The following is a 17,500-nucleotide window of genomic DNA, read 5'->3' as shown; positions in this document are numbered from 1 at the left end:
CTACCATCAGTGTGTGAATGTGTATGAATGGATGAGTTAATATTGATGGACTCTTTACACAGCAGCCTCTACCATCAGTGTGTGAATGTGTATGAATGGATGAGTTAATATTGATGGACTCTTTACTCAGCAGCCTCTACCATCAGTGTAGGTTAGGGTTAAATCTGCTGCAGAAAATAAGTGGTGATCATCATGTTGACAGAACAGTCCTGTTAGTCCTGAGTCCTTGTTGTTGTTGTTGTTGTTGTTGTTGTTGTTGTTGTTGTTGTTGTTGTTGTTGTCCTGTTGATGTTTCTGCAGCTCAACTATCAGAGAATAAACAGATACGGAGTAAAAACGACTGTTTGGGCTCACACACAGAGAGGGAGAGAGGACTGTTTTTTTAAACTCCAGCAGCTCACAGATTAATTAAATGTTCATTGATCCTCTCGTTAGTGAAGATGATGCTAATCCTCTGTGAACACGACGAGAGAGGTGTTCTGCTGCTCCCCTCATGCACACCTCTACTCTGAACTACAGTCCTCCTGCAAACTTTCATCACCTGTGGTGGTGTTGGTGGTGTTGTTGTTGTTGGTGTTGTTGTTGTGCTTTAAACGTCCTGGAAACATTTCTGCTGCAGAATCACATGAAAGATTATTTATAAACAAGCGTGAGTGTTACAAAACACAAATGGTGTTTGAGGTTTTTTTATTCCCAGGACAGAGACAAAGACGAGAGAGGAGGAGAAGAAACAGAAACAGAGAGAGAAGAAACAGAGAGAGGAGGAGAGAGGAGGAGAAACAGAGAGAGAGGAGGAGAAGAAACAGAGAGGAGGAGAGGAGAAGAAACAGAGAGAGGAGGAGAGAGGAGGAGAAACAGAGAGAGGAGGAGAAGAAACAGAGAGGAGGAGAGAGGAGAAGAAACAGAGAGGAGGAGAAACAGAGAGAGGAGGAGAAGAAACAGAGAGAGGAGGACAGAGGAGAAGAAACAGAGAGAGGAGGAGAGAGGAGGAGAAACAGAGGAGGAGAAGAAACAGAGGAGAAGAAGAAACACAAACAGAGAGAGGAGGAAAGAGGAGGAGAAGAAACAGAGAGAGAGAGAGAGGAGGACATTCAGAGAGAAAGGAGGAGACGAGATGAAAGGATGAAGTGGTGAGTGTGTGATAAAAGCAGCTGTCTCATTATAATAATCATGTCTCATTAAAGAAACATGGCCGCTGCTCTGCTGAGAACCAAAGAAGAGAGACAACGACAGAGACAATACACCTGGAACTGACTGCATACTGGTTCTACTGGTTCTACTGGTTCTCCTGGTTCTGCTGGTTCTGCTGGTTCTCCTGTTTCTGCTGGTTCTCCTGTTTCTGCTGGTTCCACTGGTTCTCCTGGTTCTGCTGGTTCTCCTGTTTCTGCTGGTTCTCCTGTTTCTACTGGTTCCACTGGTTCCACTGGTTCTCCTGGTTCCACTGGTTCTCCTGGTTCTCCTGGTTCTGCTGGTTCCTAGTCGACCATGACTTCTTTGCTGATAGACAGTTTGCAGTTGTCTGTTTCTTTTCCTGAACTTCCCCACTAGGGATCAATAAAGTATAATCAGCTTTAGAGGCGCCCTCTGGTGGACACTGCAGAAACTGCAGTTTTAGTAAATGTCATGTTACTGTTGCTGCTGGTTTGTAAAAATCTAAACTAATGTTTGTGTGTGTATGAATGATGCTGTTATTCACTCTCTTCTCATGTTTTGTATTGATGGTGCAGAGTCTCTAACTTTTCATTCTAGTATCAGAAATGTTGAAAACATGTTTGTGTCTCTGCCTGCAGGTGATTTATGCTCTGAACACAAAGAACGACGAGCACGAGGAGGAGATCGAGTCTCTGAAAGACGCTCATGAGGACGAGGTAAAAACACCCCCCCCAAACATGCAGACGACAGAGACACACACACACAATCCTGAAGAGGTTCATACATGCTGACTTATTGTTTAAGTCCATAGTTTTCAGAACAATTCTCCTCAAACAGCTGACAGGTATGAGGCTCTTTAACTCACCTATGGGGGGGGTCACACTGATGGTAGAGGCTGCTGTGTGTGTCACCATCGCAGGGCTGCTTCAAAAAACTGCACAGAAGAAAAAGTGCAAATTAAAGGAACAGTTCAAATTTAACAGTTGCTTAATTTTTTCATGAAAATGTTCAGCTTTTTTGAAGCTGAAAACAGAGAGGAGCTGTGAGTTAGCACGAGCTGTTCATTTCATCAGTGCTTCTTTCAGGCGTTCAGAGTGGGGTCTTCACTGAGACGGTTTGTGTGCCCGTTCAGGTCCAACACATCGTGACAGAAACCAGAGACAAGATCATGCAGTACAAGAGCAAGATGGTGGACGAGGCCGACCTGAGGCGGAGGCTGGCCAGTCTGGAGGAGTCTGTGGAGCTGCACGAGCACATGAAAAGACAGGTGAGGACTGCAGGGGGCGACGTCACTTTTACAGTGACATCATCAGCCTGCTGTTGTGTTCATGTCGATGTTGTAAATAAAGTTTAATTGAAGTGTTTGATAATGATCGTGTTGCGTTCAGGCGCTGGCCGAGTTCGAGATGTACCGTCAGAGGATGGAGGACTCTCAGCTCTGCACGGAGGCTCAACACACACAGAGGGTGGTGTCTATGAGCAGAGAGGTGAGACACACACACACACACACACACACACACACACACACACACACACACACATAAAGATGGTGCTGTGTTTAGGTGGAGGAGATAAAGATGGTGCTGTGTTTAGGTGGAGGAGATAAAGATGGTGTTGTGTTTAGGTGGAGGAGATGCGTCGGGACTTTGAGGAGAAGCTGCGCTCCTTCAGCTCGGCCCAGGCTCACTTTGAGGCGGAGAAGCGGCGGGCGCTGGAGGAGATGCGGATGACGCACCGTCAGGAGGTGGAGGAGCTCCTCAACAACCAGCAGAACCAGAGCGCCTCCTCCACAGAGGACCAGGAGAAGCTGGCCGAGCTGCACCGTCAGGAGGTGGGGGGGGTCACACAACTTTTTTTCCACATCCATTCTGTTTTTTCAGATTCCCACCCTCTGGATGTGTTGTTACTCTCAGGTGGAGGCCCTGATGGAGCGGGTGGAAGAGCTGACGAAGGATAAAGTGCGCCTGGTGGAGGAGTTCGAGGCCAAACTGGCAAAGGCTCAGGAGTACTACGAGAGGGAGCTGGAGGCCATGAGGAGGACTCACCAGCTCACCACCGAGAACCTGCTGGCCTGGAAGAGGACCGAGGTGGGGACACACACACACACTCACCTGTTGGTGTACAGTGGTGTCTCGTAGTGATGATGTCACGGTTTACCTGTGTGCAGGTGGAGCTGCGTAAAGAGTTCCAGGCTCAGGAAGCGGCCCTGCAGCGCTCGCTGTCCAAACTGAGGAGCGAGCTGCAGAAAGCGCAGGAGGAGGCGAGAGAGAACCGGGACAAGACCAACCGACTGCAGACGTCGCTCGCCAACGCAGAGGGCACCATCAAGGTCAGTGTGTGTGTGTGTGTGTGTGTGTGTGTGTGTGTGTGTGTGTGTGTGTCTGTGTGTGTGTGTGTGTGTGTGTGTGTGGATAAGCTTTTCTTTGTTCAACAAACTTTTCAAAGTTGCAGAAAAGAAAAGAAGAAAAGAATGCAAACATTCTCAGAGATTTCAGAAGTCCTGCAGGAAGATCTGTAAAGTGTGCATGTGTTTATGTGTGAATATGTGTGTGTGTGTGTGTGTGTGTGTGTGTGTGTGTGTGTGTGTGTGTGTGTGTGTGTGTGTGTGTAGAACCTGCACAAGCAGCTGGAGGAGGCGATCCAGGACGGGGAGATCTGGGTGATGCAGCTGAAGGACACAGAGTACGAGCTGGAGGGCAGCAGAGAAAGAGTCCAGCAGCAGGCCACAGAGATCCTGCACAAAGCCAGTGAGACACTCTTCTTCTTCTACTCTTTTAATGAGTGTAGACTCTAACACATCTTACACATCTGTTTGTATATTTCAAACATCTGTAAAGTCTTGTGCTCTGACTGTTCTCCAGGTCAGATCGGCTCGCTGCAGGCCACTCAGATGTCCCACGAAGCCACCATCAGGAACCTGGACCAGGAGCAGAACCGCCTGAAGGAGAAGATCGGCCGCCTGGAGGAGGAGAGGGAGGCGCTGCTGAATCAGAGCCAGTCGGCCAATGAGCAGCACAGACAGACCGTGTTGAACCTGGAGCAGGTAACTGAGTCTGAGTAGCTGAAGAAATCTACACTGTAAAAACTCTGGTACCTGTCTGGGGTCAGCCCGAGGTCATGATTCCTCTTTCCCCCGTTTCTCCCCCTCAGTCTCTGCGGGAGGAGCACCAGGGTTACGAGAAGGAGCTGTGCAGGCTCCGAGCTCACTATGAGGAGGAGGCGCACCGCTTCAAGGAGGCGCAAGTCAGAGCTCTGGGCGAGCTGGAGGAGAAACACCAGTCCCTGAGGGAGGAGGCGCAGCAGGAAAAGGAGGAGGAGAAGGAGCTGCTCGTGGCGGTGAGTCCGCATGTAGTCCTGAGGTCAGATCCTCTAAGACTTGGAGAGTCTGAGTTCTGTTTCCTGTTGTTTTTTTTCCTCTAAAGTGCCGTCACTAAGCTCTGCCTCCCCCAGTCTGTGAGGTCACTGGAGCTCCAGCATCTAATCATCCATTTATAGAATAGAGTTCAATATGTTCTTTCTGATCTGAGGTCAGCTGTCTTACACCTGGTTTCAGCGCGTTGTTGTCATTGTTGTTGTTGTGGCACTGGATGTGTGTGCAGCCGCCCGTGCATCATGCCCGCTCTTTAAAGGGCCGTCTGTTCTCGATTAGTTCTGTCTGAAGGCAGCAGAGAGAGGCTGACCTACAAACACAACACGCTTCAGAGTCAACGCTGCAGCATTCTCTAACTAAAGTCTAAAAGGACTCTGCTTGTCCGCCCGTTGTCCTGCTCTGTTTCTCTCCTCCAGGGTCGTCATGACAACAGAATTTTAAACTTTGATATGATTCTATAAAAGATCAGAACAAACAGGCTCAGCTTTAGAAGCTTTAAATAAAGTCCCATCAGAGCTCCAGGCCTGCTGAACATGTTCGAGTCCTTCAGAGGAGAGCTGTGAGCAAGCAGGGTCGTCATGGCAACAGATGATATGCAATATTATTAGAGGAGGAGGAGGAGGAGGAGGAGAAGGAGAGAGGAGGAGGAGGAAGAAGAGGAGGAGGAGGAGGAGAAGGAGAGAGGAGGAGGAGAGAGGAGGAAGAAGAGGAGGAGGAGGAGGAGAAGGAGAGAGGAGGAGGAGAGAGGAGGAAGAAGAGGAGGAGGAGGAGAAGGAGAGGAGGAGGAGAGAGGAGGAAGAAGAGGAGAAGGAGATAGGAGGAGGAGAGAGGAGGAAGAAGAGGAGGAGGAGGAGAGAGGAGGAAGAAGAAGAGGAGGAGGAGGAGGAGAAGGAGGAGAGAGGAGGAAGAAGAAGAGGAGGAGGAGGAGGAGGAGGAGGAGGAGCTGAGGAAAGTAGAGGACCCAGTGGAGGAGGAGGAGCAGGAACTGAGTAGACGGAGGAAGAGAGGATTTGTTGTGTGTGGTGTGGGGGATTATGGGTAATGGTCTTTTTGAGGAGATGGCCTTTTAAAAAAGACGCCTCACATATTCCTGAGGCGCTCGTCCACAAGCATGCACGCACACACATACTATACACACAGATTATATACAGAGAGGAGGAGGAGGAGGTGTGGTTCACACACTCATCATTTCTCCTTCTCATATAAAGTCTGTAGTTTCTAAATATTTGTTTGAATAAATGAACCTCTGTTCTGGTTTTTGTTTCTTCCTCCTCCTCTTCCTCCTCTGTCCTTCCTATTTTTACTTTTGTCTCTCTGTATCCTCATCCTCCTCCTCTTACTCTATCTGTCTCCTCCTCCTCCTCCTCTTACTCTCTCTGTCTCCTCCTCCTCCTCTTACTCTCTCTGTCTCCTCCTCCTGCTCTTACTCTCTCTGTCTCCTCCTCCTCCTCTTACTCTCTCTGTCTCCTCCTCCTCCTCCTCCTCTTACTCTCTCTGTCTCCTCCTCCTCCTCTTACTCTCTCTGTCTCCTCCTCCTCCTCTTACTCTCTCTGTCTCCTCCTCCTGCTCTTACTCTCGCTGTCTCCTCCTCCTCCTCTTACTCTCTCTGTCTCATCCTCCTCCTCTTACTCTCTCCTCCTCCTCCTCCTCTTACTCTCTCTGTCTCCTCCCTCCTCTTACTCTCTCTGTCTCCTCCTCCTGCTCTTACTCTCTCTGTCTCCTCCTCCTCCTCTTACTCTCGCTGTCTCCTCCTCCTCCTCTTACTCTCTCTGTCTCATCCTCCTCCTCTTACTCTCTCCTCCTCCTCCTCCTCCTCTTACTCTCTCTGTCTCCTCATCCTCCTCCTCTTACTCTCTCTGTCTCCTCCTCCTCCTCTTACTCTCCCTGTCTCCTCCTCCTCCTCCTCCCTCCTGCAGAAACTGTCTCAGGAGTTTGAGATCAAGCGTCTGTCGTTGGAGGAGCAGAGGGACCGCCTGCAGCAGCAGCTCGATAACCTGAAGGAGGAGCTCTCAGCCAAACTCAACATGGCTAATCAGGAGGTAGGCCCCTTAATGCATCACTCAGCATCCTCATCCAGGCCCAGGACCACCATGTTGACCCTCTTCTTACCTCTGCACCTTTCCACAGGTGTCTCACCTCCAGGAGCTGGTGAGGGAGGGGGAGCAGAACATGGGCTCGGCTCAGACGCAGATCTCCTGTCTGAAGGAGACGCAGGAGAAACTGAGGACGGAGCTGGACGCCACCAGGTCCAGAGTACGAGAGACGAGTAACCTGCTGACCGACCTTCAGGTAAGAATCAGGGTTTACTTATACAAACAGCCTGCAGGTAAGAATCCGGGTTTACTTATACAAACAGCCTGCAGGTAAGAATCAGGGTTTACTTATACAAACAGCCTGCAGGTAAGACTCAGGGTTTACTTATACAAACAGCCTGCAGGTAAGAATCAGGGTTTACTTATACAAACAGCCTACAGGTAAGACTCAGGGTTTACTTATACAACAGCCTGCAGGTAAGACTCATGGTTTACTTATACAACAGCCTGCAGGTAAGACTCAGGGTTTACTGGCCTGCAGGTAAGACTCAAGGTTTACTTATAAAAACAGCCTGCAGGTAAGAATCAGGGTTTACTTATACAAACAGCCTGCAGGTAAGACTCAGGGTTTACTTATACAAACAGCCTGCAGGTAAGACTCAGGGTTTACTTATACAAACAGCCTACAGGTAAGACTCAGGGTTTACTTATACAACAGCCTGCAGGTAAGACTCAGGGTTTACTGGCCTGCAGGTAAGACTCAGGGTTTACTTATACAACAGCCTGCAGGTAAGACTCAGGGTTTACTTATAAAAACAGCCTGCAGGTAAGACTCAGGGTTTACTTATACAAACAGCCTGCAGGTAAGACTCAGGGTTTACTTATACAACAGCCTGCAGGTAAGACTCAGGGTTTACTGACCTGCAGGTAAGAACCAGATAAAGACATCACGGGTACTGATCATCACTCATACAGAGGATTGACGTCCATCTGATCGGCCAATCATAGCTCTCCTTAGGGTTGGCAGGAAGTCAGAGTAAAAAGAGTGAAACAAAGAGGAAGTGACCGGGGAGAGGAAGGAAGGATGGAAGGAAGGAGTGAGGAAAGGACATTTAAGGAATCAGGAAGAGAGAAAAACATTCAGTCAAAGGAACAGCTGTGAGATACACATGATGAAGAGGGGTGTGTGTGTGTGTGTGTGTGTGTGTGTGTGTGTGTGTGTGTGTGTGTGTGTGTGTGTGTGTGTGTGTGTGTGTGTGTGTGTGTGTGTGTGTGTGTGTGTAGGTGTGTGTGTGTGTGTGTGTGTAGGTGTGTGTGTGTGTGTGTGTGTGTGTGTGTGTGTGTAGGTGTGTGTGTGTGTGTGTGTGTGTGTAGATGTGTGTGTGTTAATATTTTAATTATCAGTGTAATTGATTTAAGAAATAGTTGTTTGTAACATGGAGTCACTGCAGCATCAAAATAAAAAATAAATACAAAAACACACACACACACACACACACACACACACACACACACACACACACACACACACACACACAGCTGAGTCACAGTCCCAGCTGGTGTAAAGAGAATAATGTGATGTAATGGAGACAGGGAGCAGTAATAACAGAGACAGAGACGAGGGGTAATTAGATGAAGCTCTGCGCAGCACTGAAATAACTCAAGAAGAAATGACACTGTTAAAAAAAGAGTGGTTGAATAATGTCCCAGCTGACTCCAGCTGTCATTCACTCCTGAATGCTGACGAGCAAAGATACATAAAAAATAACTCAAATCTATTTGGTTATTTTAATTTAATACGGACAGTAATAATTTTGCAACATTTTTGTAATTAAAGTTTTTTTATTTTTTATTATTATATTTTACTTTTTTCACCCCTTATTTTATAAATGTGTCTATATGTGCAGGTGTATATCTTTTTTTTTTTTCTTTCCTTAGAATTTATCTAATTGTAATTGTGCGTCCTGGAAAAATGTTTAAAACATATTGTTAAAAAAAAAAAAAAGAAAAAAAAGAAAAGAAAAGCAGCAGAGGATTGTGTGTAAAATGTGTGCTTTGCGTTTGAAGGAGGAGATCGAGACGCAGAGGCAGCAGCATGACGCCAGAGTCATCTCGATCAGAACGGAGGAGAAGCAGAAGATGGACAAGATGGCCGACGACCTGGACCAGAAGTGGAGAGACGCTCTGAGGTGAGAACCCGACTCTGTCCTCCTCTTCAGGACTACAGAGCAGGTGTGATAACCTGTGTGACCTCCTCCTCCTCGGTGTGCAGGGAGGAGGTGCGTCTGCTGAAGGAGGAGCTGACGGAGGAGTACGAGGCAGACAAACAGGCGGCGCTCAATCAGCTGTCTCAGCAGAGGGAGCTGGAGGTGATGGCGGCCCGGGAGAACTGGCAGAGGAAGGTGGAGGACCTGCTGGAACAGGTGAGAGCTGTCTCCTCACTGTGACGCCCCCTGCTGGTTCATCTGCAGATTTTAAGTCAGGTCCAGTCTCTCAGATCCAGTCTCTTAGGTCCAGTCTCTGAGGTCCAGTCTCTCAGGTCCAGTCTCTTAGGTCCAGTCTTTCAGGTCCAGTCTCTTAGATCCAGTCTCTTAGGTCCAATCTTTTCAGGTCCAGTCTTTCAGGTCCAGTCTCTTAGGTCCAGTCTCTTAGGTCCAGTCTTTCAGGTCCAGTCTTTCAGGTCCAGTCTTTCAGGTCCAGTCTCTTAGGTCCAGTCTCTCAGGTCCAGTCTCTCTGGTCCAGTCTTTCAGGTCCAGTCTCTTAGGTCCAGTCTCTCTGGTCCAGTCTCTCTGGTCCAGTCTCTCAGCTCCAGTCTTTTAGCTCCAGTCTCTCAGGTCCAGTCTCTTAGGTCCAGTCTCTTAGGTCCAGTCTCTCTGGTCCAGTCTCTCAGGTCCAGTCTCTCAGGTCCAGTCATTCAGGTCCAGTCTTTCAGGTCCAGTCTCTCAGGTCCAGTCTCTTAGCTCCAGTCTCTCAGGTCCAGTCTCTCAGGTCCAGTCTCTCTGGTCCAGTCTTTCAGGTCCAGTCTCTGAGGTCCAGTCTCTTAGGTCCAGTCTCTCAGGTCCAGTCTCTCAGGTCCATTCTCTTAGGTCCAGTCTCTCAGCTCCAGTCTCTCAGGTCCAGTCTCTCTGGTCCAGTCTCTCAGGTCCAGTCTCTTAGGTCCAGTCTCTTAGGTCCAGTCTCTCTGGTCCAGTCTCTCAGGTACAGTCTCTCAGGTCCAGTCTCTTAGCTCCAGTCTCTCAGGTCCAGTCTCTCAGGTCCAGTCATTCAGGTCCAGTCTCTCTGGTCCAGTCTCTCAGGTTCAGTCTCTCAGCTCCAGTCTCTTAGCTCCAGTCTTTCAATCAATCAACTTTTATCAATCAACTTTTATTTGTATAGCGTCAACTCATAACAAGTGTTATCTCGAGACACTTTACAAGAAGCAGGTAAAATACCTTACTCATTGTCTGTTAACATTACAAAAGAGCAGGTAAAAAGACCTTACTCATTGTTATGTTACAAAAAGCAGGTAAAAGACCTTACTTATTGCTATGTTACAAAGATCCGGCCTATCCATCATGAGCACTTTAGCAAAGCAGCAAAAGTTACAGTGGTAAGAAAAAACTGCCTTATTAAAAGGCAGAAATCTTCGGCCGGATCCCCGGCTCATGACGAAACAGTCTTCACAGGCCTAGACTACGCCGGGCTTGGAAAGGGATAGGGGGAGAGATGGGATAAGATGCAGGAAGAGGGATAGAGAGCAAGGGGGTGGGGGGAGGTAGACCGTCCATCAGCAATCCGGTGGGGAGGGGAGGGGGTGTGGGGGGTTGTTCTGGCAGGCCGCCAACCCACGATCCGGTGGGGAGGGGGTAGTGGTGGGGTGGGGGTTGTTCTGGCAAGCCGTCAACCGACGATCTTGAGGAGCCTAGGAGAGCTCAAGAGCTCCCAGGAAAGTAGGTGGTTAGTGACTGAGATTTATAGATAGATACATGCAGTAATATGATGTACTGTATATGCAGAGAGAGAGAGAGAGAGAGAGAGAGAGAGAGAGAGAGAGAGGAGCTCAGGGTGCCAGTTCCCCCGGTAGTCTAAGCCTATAGCAGCATAACTAAGAGCTGGTCTACACCAGCACCAGCCCTAACTATAAGATTTATCAAAAAGGAAAGTTTTAAGTCTAATCTTAAAAATACAGACTGTGTCTGCCTCCCGGACCCCGGCTGGAAGGCGGTTCCAGAGGAGAGGAGCCCGATAACTGAAGGCTTTACCCCCCATAGTACACTTGGAGACTGTAGGTACCACCAGCAGGCCTGCACTCCGGGACCGCAACGCTCTCGAGGGACAGTACGGCACTAGTAGCTCCTTAAGATAAGATGGTGCCTGGCCATTTAGAGCTTTGTAGGTGAGAAGAAGGATCTTGAATTCTATTCTAGACTGTATAGGGAGCCAGTGCAGAGAAGCCAGGACAGGAGTAATGTGGTCCCATTTCCTGGTTCTGGTCAGTACACGAGCTGCAGCATTCTGGACCCGTTGAAGAGTCTTTAGAGATTTGCCAGAGCACCCTGACAAAAGAGAGTTACAATAATCCAGTCTGGAGGTAACAAATGCATGAACTAGTTTTTCTGCATCACTTTGCGACAGGATATTCCTGATCTTGGATATATTACGAAGGTGAAAGTAGGCTGTTCTTGAAACTTGACTGATGTGAGAGCTAAAAGACATATCTTGATCAAAAATAACTCCTAGATTCCTAACAGTGGTGCTAGATGCCAGGCTGATGTCATTAAGGACAGTCACATCACTAGAAAAAGTCTTCAGGTCCAGTCCAGTCCAGTCTCTTAGATGAAGTCTCTCCGGTTAAGTCATTCAGGTCCAGTCTCTCAGGTCCAGTCTCTAAGGTCCAGTCATTCAGGTCCAGTCTTTCAGGTCCAGTCTCTCAGGTCCAGTCTCTTAGCTCCAGTCTCTCAGGTCCAGTCTTTCAGGTCCAGTCTCTCAGGTCCAGTCTCTCAGGTCCAGTCTCTCTGGTCCAGTCTCTTAGCTCCAGTCTCTTAGGTCCAGTCTCTTAGGTCCAGTCTCTCTGGTCCAGTCTCTCAGGTCCAGTCTCTCAGCTCCAGTCATTCAGGTCCAGTCTCTCTGGTCCAGTCTTTCAGGTCCAGTCTCTCAGGTCCAGTCTCTCAGGTCCAGTCTCTTAGGTCCAGTCTCTCAGGTCCACTCTTTCAGGTCCAGTCTCTCTGGTCCAGTCTCTCAGGTCCAGTCTCTCAGGTCCAGTCTTTCTGGTCCAGTCTCTCAGGTCCAGTCTCTCAGGTCCAGTCTATCTGGTCCAGTCTCTCAGGTCCAGTCTCTTAGGTCCAGTCTCTCAGGTCCAGTCTTTCAGGTCCAGTCTCTCAGGTCCAGTCTCTCAGGTCCAGTCTATCTGGTCCAGTCTCTCAGGTCCAGTCTCTCAGGTCCAGTCTCTTAGCTCCAGTCTCTTAGGTCCAGTCTCTCAGGTCCAGTCTTTCAGGTCCAGTCTCTTAGGTCCAGTCTCTCAGGTCCAATCTCATTGGTCCAGTCTCTTAGGTCCAGTCTCTCAGGTCCAGTCTTTCTGGTCCAGTCTCTCAGGTCCAGTCTCTCTGGTCCAGTCTTTTAGGTCCAGTCTCTTAGCTCCAGTCTCTCAGGTCCAGTCTCTCAGGTCCAGTCTCTTAGCTCCACTCTCTCAGGTCCAGTCTTTTAGGTCCAGTCTCTTAGCTCCAGTCTCTCTGGTCCAGTCTCTCAGGTCCAGTCTCTCAGGTCCAGTCTTTCTGGTCCAGTCTCTCAGGTCCAGTCTCTCAGGTCCAGTCTATCTGGTCCAGTCTCTCAGGTCCAGTCTCTTAGGTCCAGTCTCTCAGGTCCAGTCTTTCAGGTCCAGTCTCTCAGGTCCAGTCTCTCAGGTCCAGTCTATCTGGTCCAGTCTCTCAGGTCCAGTCTCTCAGGTCCAGTCTCTTAGCTCCAGTCTCTTAGGTCCAGTCTCTCAGGTCCAGTCTTTCAGGTCCAGTCTCTTAGGTCCAGTCTCTCAGGTCCAATCTCATTGGTCCAGTCTCTCAGGTCCAGTCTCTCAGGTCCAGTCTTTCTGGTCCAGTCTCTTAGGTCCAGTCTCTCTGGTCCAGTCTTTTAGGTCCAGTCTCTTAGCTCCAGTCTCTCAGGTCCAGTCTCTCTGGTCCAATCTCTTAGCTCCACTCTCTCAGGTCCAGTCTTTCAGGTCCAGTCTCTCAGGTCCAGTGTCTCAGGTCCAGTCTTTCAGGTCCAGTCTCTCAGGTCCAGTCTCTTAGGTCCAGTCTCTCCGGTCCAGTCTCTCTGGTCCAGTCTCTTAGCTCCACTCTCTCAGGTCCAGTCTCTCAGTTCCAGTCTTTCAGGTCCAGTCTCTCAGGTCCAGTCTCTCAGGTCCAGTCTCTTAGGTCCAGTCTCTCAGGTCCAGTCTTTCAGGTCCAGTCTCTCAGGTCCAGTCTCTCAGGTCCAGTCTCTTAGGTCCAGTCTCTTAGATGAAGTCTCTCTGGTCCAGTCATTCAAGTCCAGTCTCTCAGGTCCAGTCTCTCAGGTCCAGTCTCTTAGGTCCAGTCTCTCAGGTCCAGTCTCTCAGGTCCAGTCTCTTAGGTCCAGTCTCTCAGGTCCAGTCTTTCTGGTCCAGTCTCTCAGGTCCAGTCTCTCAGGTCCAGTCTCTCTGGTCCAGTCTCTTAGCTCCAGTCTCTCAGGTCCAGTCTCTCTGGTCCAATCTCTTAGCTCCAGTGTCTCAGGTCCAGTCTTTCAGGTCCAGTCTCTCAGGTCCAGTGTCTCAGGTCCAGTCTTTCAGGTCCAGTCTCTCAGGTCCAGTCTCTTAGGTCCAGTCTCTCAGGTCCAGTCTCTCAGGTCCAGTCTCTCAGTTCCAGTCTTTCAGGTCCAGTCTCTCAGGTCCAGTCTCTTAGGTCCAGTCTCTCAGGTCCAGTCTTTCAGGTCCAGTCTCTCAGGTCCAGTCTCTCAGGTCCAGTCTCTTAGATGAAGTCTCTCTGGTCCAGTCATTCAGGTCCAGTCTCTCAGGTCCAGTCTCTCAGGTCCAGTCTCTCTGGTCCAGTCTCTTAGCTCCAGTCTCTTAGCTCCAGTCTCTCAGGTCCAGTCTCTCAGGTCCAGTCTCTTAGGTCCAGTCTCTCAGGTCCAGTCTTTCTGGTCCAGTCTCTCAGGTCCAGTCTCTCAGGTCCAGTCTGTTAGCTCCACTCTCTCAGGTCCAGTCTCTTAGCTCCAGTCTCTCCGGTCCAGTCTTTCAGGTCCAGTCTCTCTGGTCCAGTCTCTTAGCTCCACTCTCTCAGGTCCAGTCTCTCAGTTCCAGTCTTTCAGGTCCAGTCTCTCAGGTCCAGTCTCTCAGGTCCAGTCTCTTAGGTCCAGTCTCTCAGGTCCAGTCTTTCAGGTCCAGTCTCTCAGGTCCAGTCTCTCAGGTCCAGTCTCTTAGGTCCAGTCTCTTAGATGAAGTCTCTCTGATCCAGTCATTCAAGTCCAGTCTCTCAGGTCCAGTCTCTCAGGTCCAGTCTCTCAGGTCCAGTCTCTCTGGTCCAGTCTCTCAGGTCCAGTCTCTTAGCGCCAGTCTCTTAGCTCCAGACTCTCAGATCCAGTCTCTCAGGTCCAGTCTCTTAGATGAAGTCTCTCAGCTCCAGTCATTCAGGTCCAGTCTCTTAGCTCCAGTCTGTCAGGTCCAGTCTTTCAGGTCCAGTCTTTCAGGTCCAGTCTCTCTGGTCCAGTCTTTAAGGTCCAGTATTTCAGGTCCAGTCTCTCAGGTCCAGTCTCTTAGCTCCAGTCTGTCAGGTCCAGTCTTTCAGGTCCAGTCTTTCAGGTCTAGTCTCTCTGGTCCAGTCTTTAAGGTCCAGTATTTCAGGTCCAGTCTCTCAGGTCCAGTCTCTCTGGTCCAGTCTTTCAGGTCCAGTCTTTCAGGTCCAGTCTCTCAGGTCCAGTCTCTTAGCTCCAGTCTTTCAGGTCCAGTCTTTCAGGTCCAGTCTCTCAGGTCCAGTCTCTCAGGTCCAGTCTTTCAGATCCAGTCTCTCAGGTCCAGTCTTTCAGGTCCAGTCTCTCAGGTCCAGTCTCTCAGGTCCAGTCTCTCAGGTCCAGTCTCTCTGGTCCAATCTCTTAGGTCCAGTCTCTCAGATCCAGTCTCTCAGGTCCAGTCTCTCTCGTCCAGTATTTCAGGTCCAGTCTCTTAGCTCTAGTCTTTCAGGTCCAGTCTTTCAGGTCCAGTCTCTCAGGTCCAGTCATTCAGGTCCAGTCTCTTAGATGAAGTTTCTCAGGTCCAGTCTCTCAGGTCCAGTCTCTCAGGTCCAGTCTCTCTGGTCCAGTCTCTCAGGTCCAGTCTCTTAGCTCCAGTCTCTTAGCTCCAGACTCTCAGGTCCAGTCTCTCAGGTCCAGTCTCTTAGATGAAGTCTCTCAGCTCCAGTCATTCAGGTCCAGTCTCTCAGCTCCAGTCATTCAGGTCCAGTCTCTCAGGTCCAGTCTCTCAGGTCCAGTCTCTCTGGTCCAGTCTCTTAGCTCCACTCTCTCAGGTCCAGTCTCTCAGGTTCAGTCTTTCAGGTCCAGTCTCTCAGGTCCAGTCTCTCTGGTCTAGTCTTTCAGGTCCAGTCTCTTAGCTCCAGTCTTTCAGGTCCAGTCTCTCAGGTCCAGTCTTTCAGGTCCAGTCTCTTTTGTCCAGTCGTTCAGGTCCAGTCTCTCAGGTCCAGTCTCTTAGCTCCAGTCTCTCAGGTCCAGTCTTTCAGGTCCAGTCTTTCAGGTCCAGTCTCTCTGGTCCAGTCTTTAAGGTCCAGTATTTCAGGTCCAGTCTCTCAGGTCCAGTCTCTCTGGTCCAGTCTTTCAGGTGCAGTCTCTTAGCTCCAGTCTTTCAGGTCCAGTCTTTCAGGTCCAGTCTCTCAGGTCCAGTCTCTTAGCTCCAGTCTTTCAGGTCCAGTCTTTCAGGTCCAGTCTCTCAGGTCCAGTCTCTTAGCTCCAGTCTTTCAGGTCCAGTCTTTCAGGTCCAGTCTCTCAGGTCCAGTCTCTCAGGTCCAGTCTCTCAGGTCCAGTCATTCAGGTCCATTCTTTCAGGTCCAGTCTCTCAGGTCCAGTCTCTCAGGTCCAGTCTCTTAGTTCCAGTCTCTCAGGTCCAGTCTCTCTGGTCCAGTCTCTCTGGTCCAGTCTCTTAGCTCCACTCTCTCAGGTCCAGTCTTTCAGGTCCAGTCTCTCAGGTCCAGTCTCTTAGGTCCAGTCTTTCAGGTCCAGTCTCTCAGGTCCAGTCATTCAGGTCCAGTCTCTCAGGTCCAGTCTCTCAGGTCCAGTCTCTTAGCTCCAGTCTCTCAGGTCCAGTCTCTCAGGTCCAGTCTCTCAGGTCCAGTCCCTTAGGTCCAGTCTCTCAGCTCCAGTCTCTCAGCTCCAGTCTCTCAGGTCCAGTCTCTTATCTCCAGTCTTTCAGGTCCAGTCTTTCAGGTCCAGTCTTTCAGGTCCAGTCTCTCAGGTCCAAGAGAGACTGGACTCTTATATAACCCGTCAGCATTCAGAGAGATGGAAATAACAATAAACATTGAGAAAACACGACTTCCTGTTCATATTCACCTCCAGGGAAAGACTTTTATTCTGAGAGCTGCTGCTTTTTTTTTTTTTTTCTAGAAAAGGACTTTTATTCTGAAGGTTCTTCTGTGAGGATGAGGATGTAGCTCTGAGCTGTTTCCTCCTCATGTTAGAGTCTAAAGAGGAGCAGAGGAGGATGTTCTGCACAGGTCACATCCTCATCCTCTGCTTTAAATCCCTCTTACCTTGCTCTCCCTGATGTAGTCCTCCTAAAGCTGTAAATCCTGCAGAGGATTTAATCTGCTGCAGCCAGAGGAGGAGGAATGTGAGGAGGTCCAGAGAGTTCAGTCAGACCTCTGAGGGTTTAAGGATGGGGGGGTTCTCTCTCTCTATCTCTCTCTCTCTCGCTGTCTGTTTAATGCTGAGACACTGTGCAGGTTTGTGCTCTTTAAAATCACCACCAAATGTTAGGGGTCAAAGGAATTCTGTGCTTGTTGCCGTGGTAACGAACAGGTATCAATATCGTTTTATTTTAACATGAATCATATCAATGTTTACAAATACTCTGTTGTCATGACGACCTTGTTTGCATGTACAGAATGTAAACAAATAACCTGAATCTCAAAGTCTTATCACACAGCCAATCACATTCAGTGTTGAATCATATCAAGCTGTGCTCATTGGCTAAGAGCAGAACTGTGCATAAGGTCTGTTTCCTTTAGGTTTTCAGTTTCCTGCTGCACAACCTGTGTTAATCATTGATCCTCTGTGTGTGTGTGTGTGTGTGTGTGTGTGTGTGTGTGTGTGTGTGTGTGCGCGCGCGCGTGCGTGTGTGTGTTCAGATCTCTCTTCTCAAACAGTCTCTGGAGCTGCAGCTTTCTCAGTCTCAGTCGGCTCTGCAGCAGCTGCAGTCTCAGTTCAACCAGGAGAGGGAGCTGCTGAGCCAGCAGCTCAAAGGTGAGTTCTGTTACATGAACAGGTAAACATACTGTCATCATCACAGTTTGTAATGTTTGTGTGTGTGTGTGTGTGTGTGTGTGTGTGTGTGTGTGTGTTTGTGTGCAGAGATGCAGAGGGAGCACCAGAGGAGGGAGCACCGCCTGCAGGAGGCGCACTGCTGCGCTTTGAGCACTATGGAGGAGGCACGACAGCACCAGATCAGGGTACACATAAACACACACACACACAGACACACACATAAACACACATAAACACACACACACACAGACACACACATACATAAACACACATAAACACACATAAAAACACACACACATAAACACACATAAACACGCACACACACACACACACACACATAAACACACACACACATGAACACACACACACATGAACACACACACACACACACACACACACACACACACACACATAAACACAGATAAAAACACATAGACACACATAAACACACACACATAAACACGCACAAACACATTAGCACACACACACACAC

The 17,500-nt window shown here is 49.3% G+C and overlaps 1 protein-coding gene across 2 annotated transcripts in view; it reads left to right on the top strand.

Annotated features, from left to right (window-relative positions):
- fam184aa (family with sequence similarity 184 member Aa) overlaps nt 1-17,500 on the top strand; it is a 26,211-nt gene that overhangs the window by 2,109 nt on the left and 6,602 nt on the right. For both annotated transcript variants that reach the window (XM_061032819.1, XM_061032820.1), the window contains exons 2-16: nt 1,791-1,868; nt 2,285-2,419; nt 2,541-2,639; nt 2,777-2,983; nt 3,066-3,239; nt 3,320-3,481; nt 3,764-3,899; nt 4,014-4,195; nt 4,303-4,488; nt 6,439-6,561; nt 6,650-6,811; nt 8,623-8,744; nt 8,828-8,978; nt 16,872-16,986; nt 17,095-17,192. In XM_061032819.1, the coding sequence (XP_060888802.1) occupies nt 1,791-1,868; nt 2,285-2,419; nt 2,541-2,639; nt 2,777-2,983; nt 3,066-3,239; nt 3,320-3,481; nt 3,764-3,899; nt 4,014-4,195; nt 4,303-4,488; nt 6,439-6,561; nt 6,650-6,811; nt 8,623-8,744; nt 8,828-8,978; nt 16,872-16,986; nt 17,095-17,192 (2,130 nt within the window). The remainder of the gene's footprint in view (nt 1-1,790; nt 1,869-2,284; nt 2,420-2,540; nt 2,640-2,776; nt 2,984-3,065; nt 3,240-3,319; nt 3,482-3,763; nt 3,900-4,013; nt 4,196-4,302; nt 4,489-6,438; nt 6,562-6,649; nt 6,812-8,622; nt 8,745-8,827; nt 8,979-16,871; nt 16,987-17,094; nt 17,193-17,500) is intronic.

Source organism: Labrus mixtus, chromosome 24 (assembly GCF_963584025.1).
Source record: "Labrus mixtus chromosome 24, fLabMix1.1, whole genome shotgun sequence".
NCBI classification, from domain to species: Eukaryota; Metazoa; Chordata; class Actinopteri; order Labriformes; family Labridae; genus Labrus; species Labrus mixtus.
Note: the sequence above shows the minus strand (reverse complement) of the source record. Positions and strands in the feature narration are given on the sequence as shown.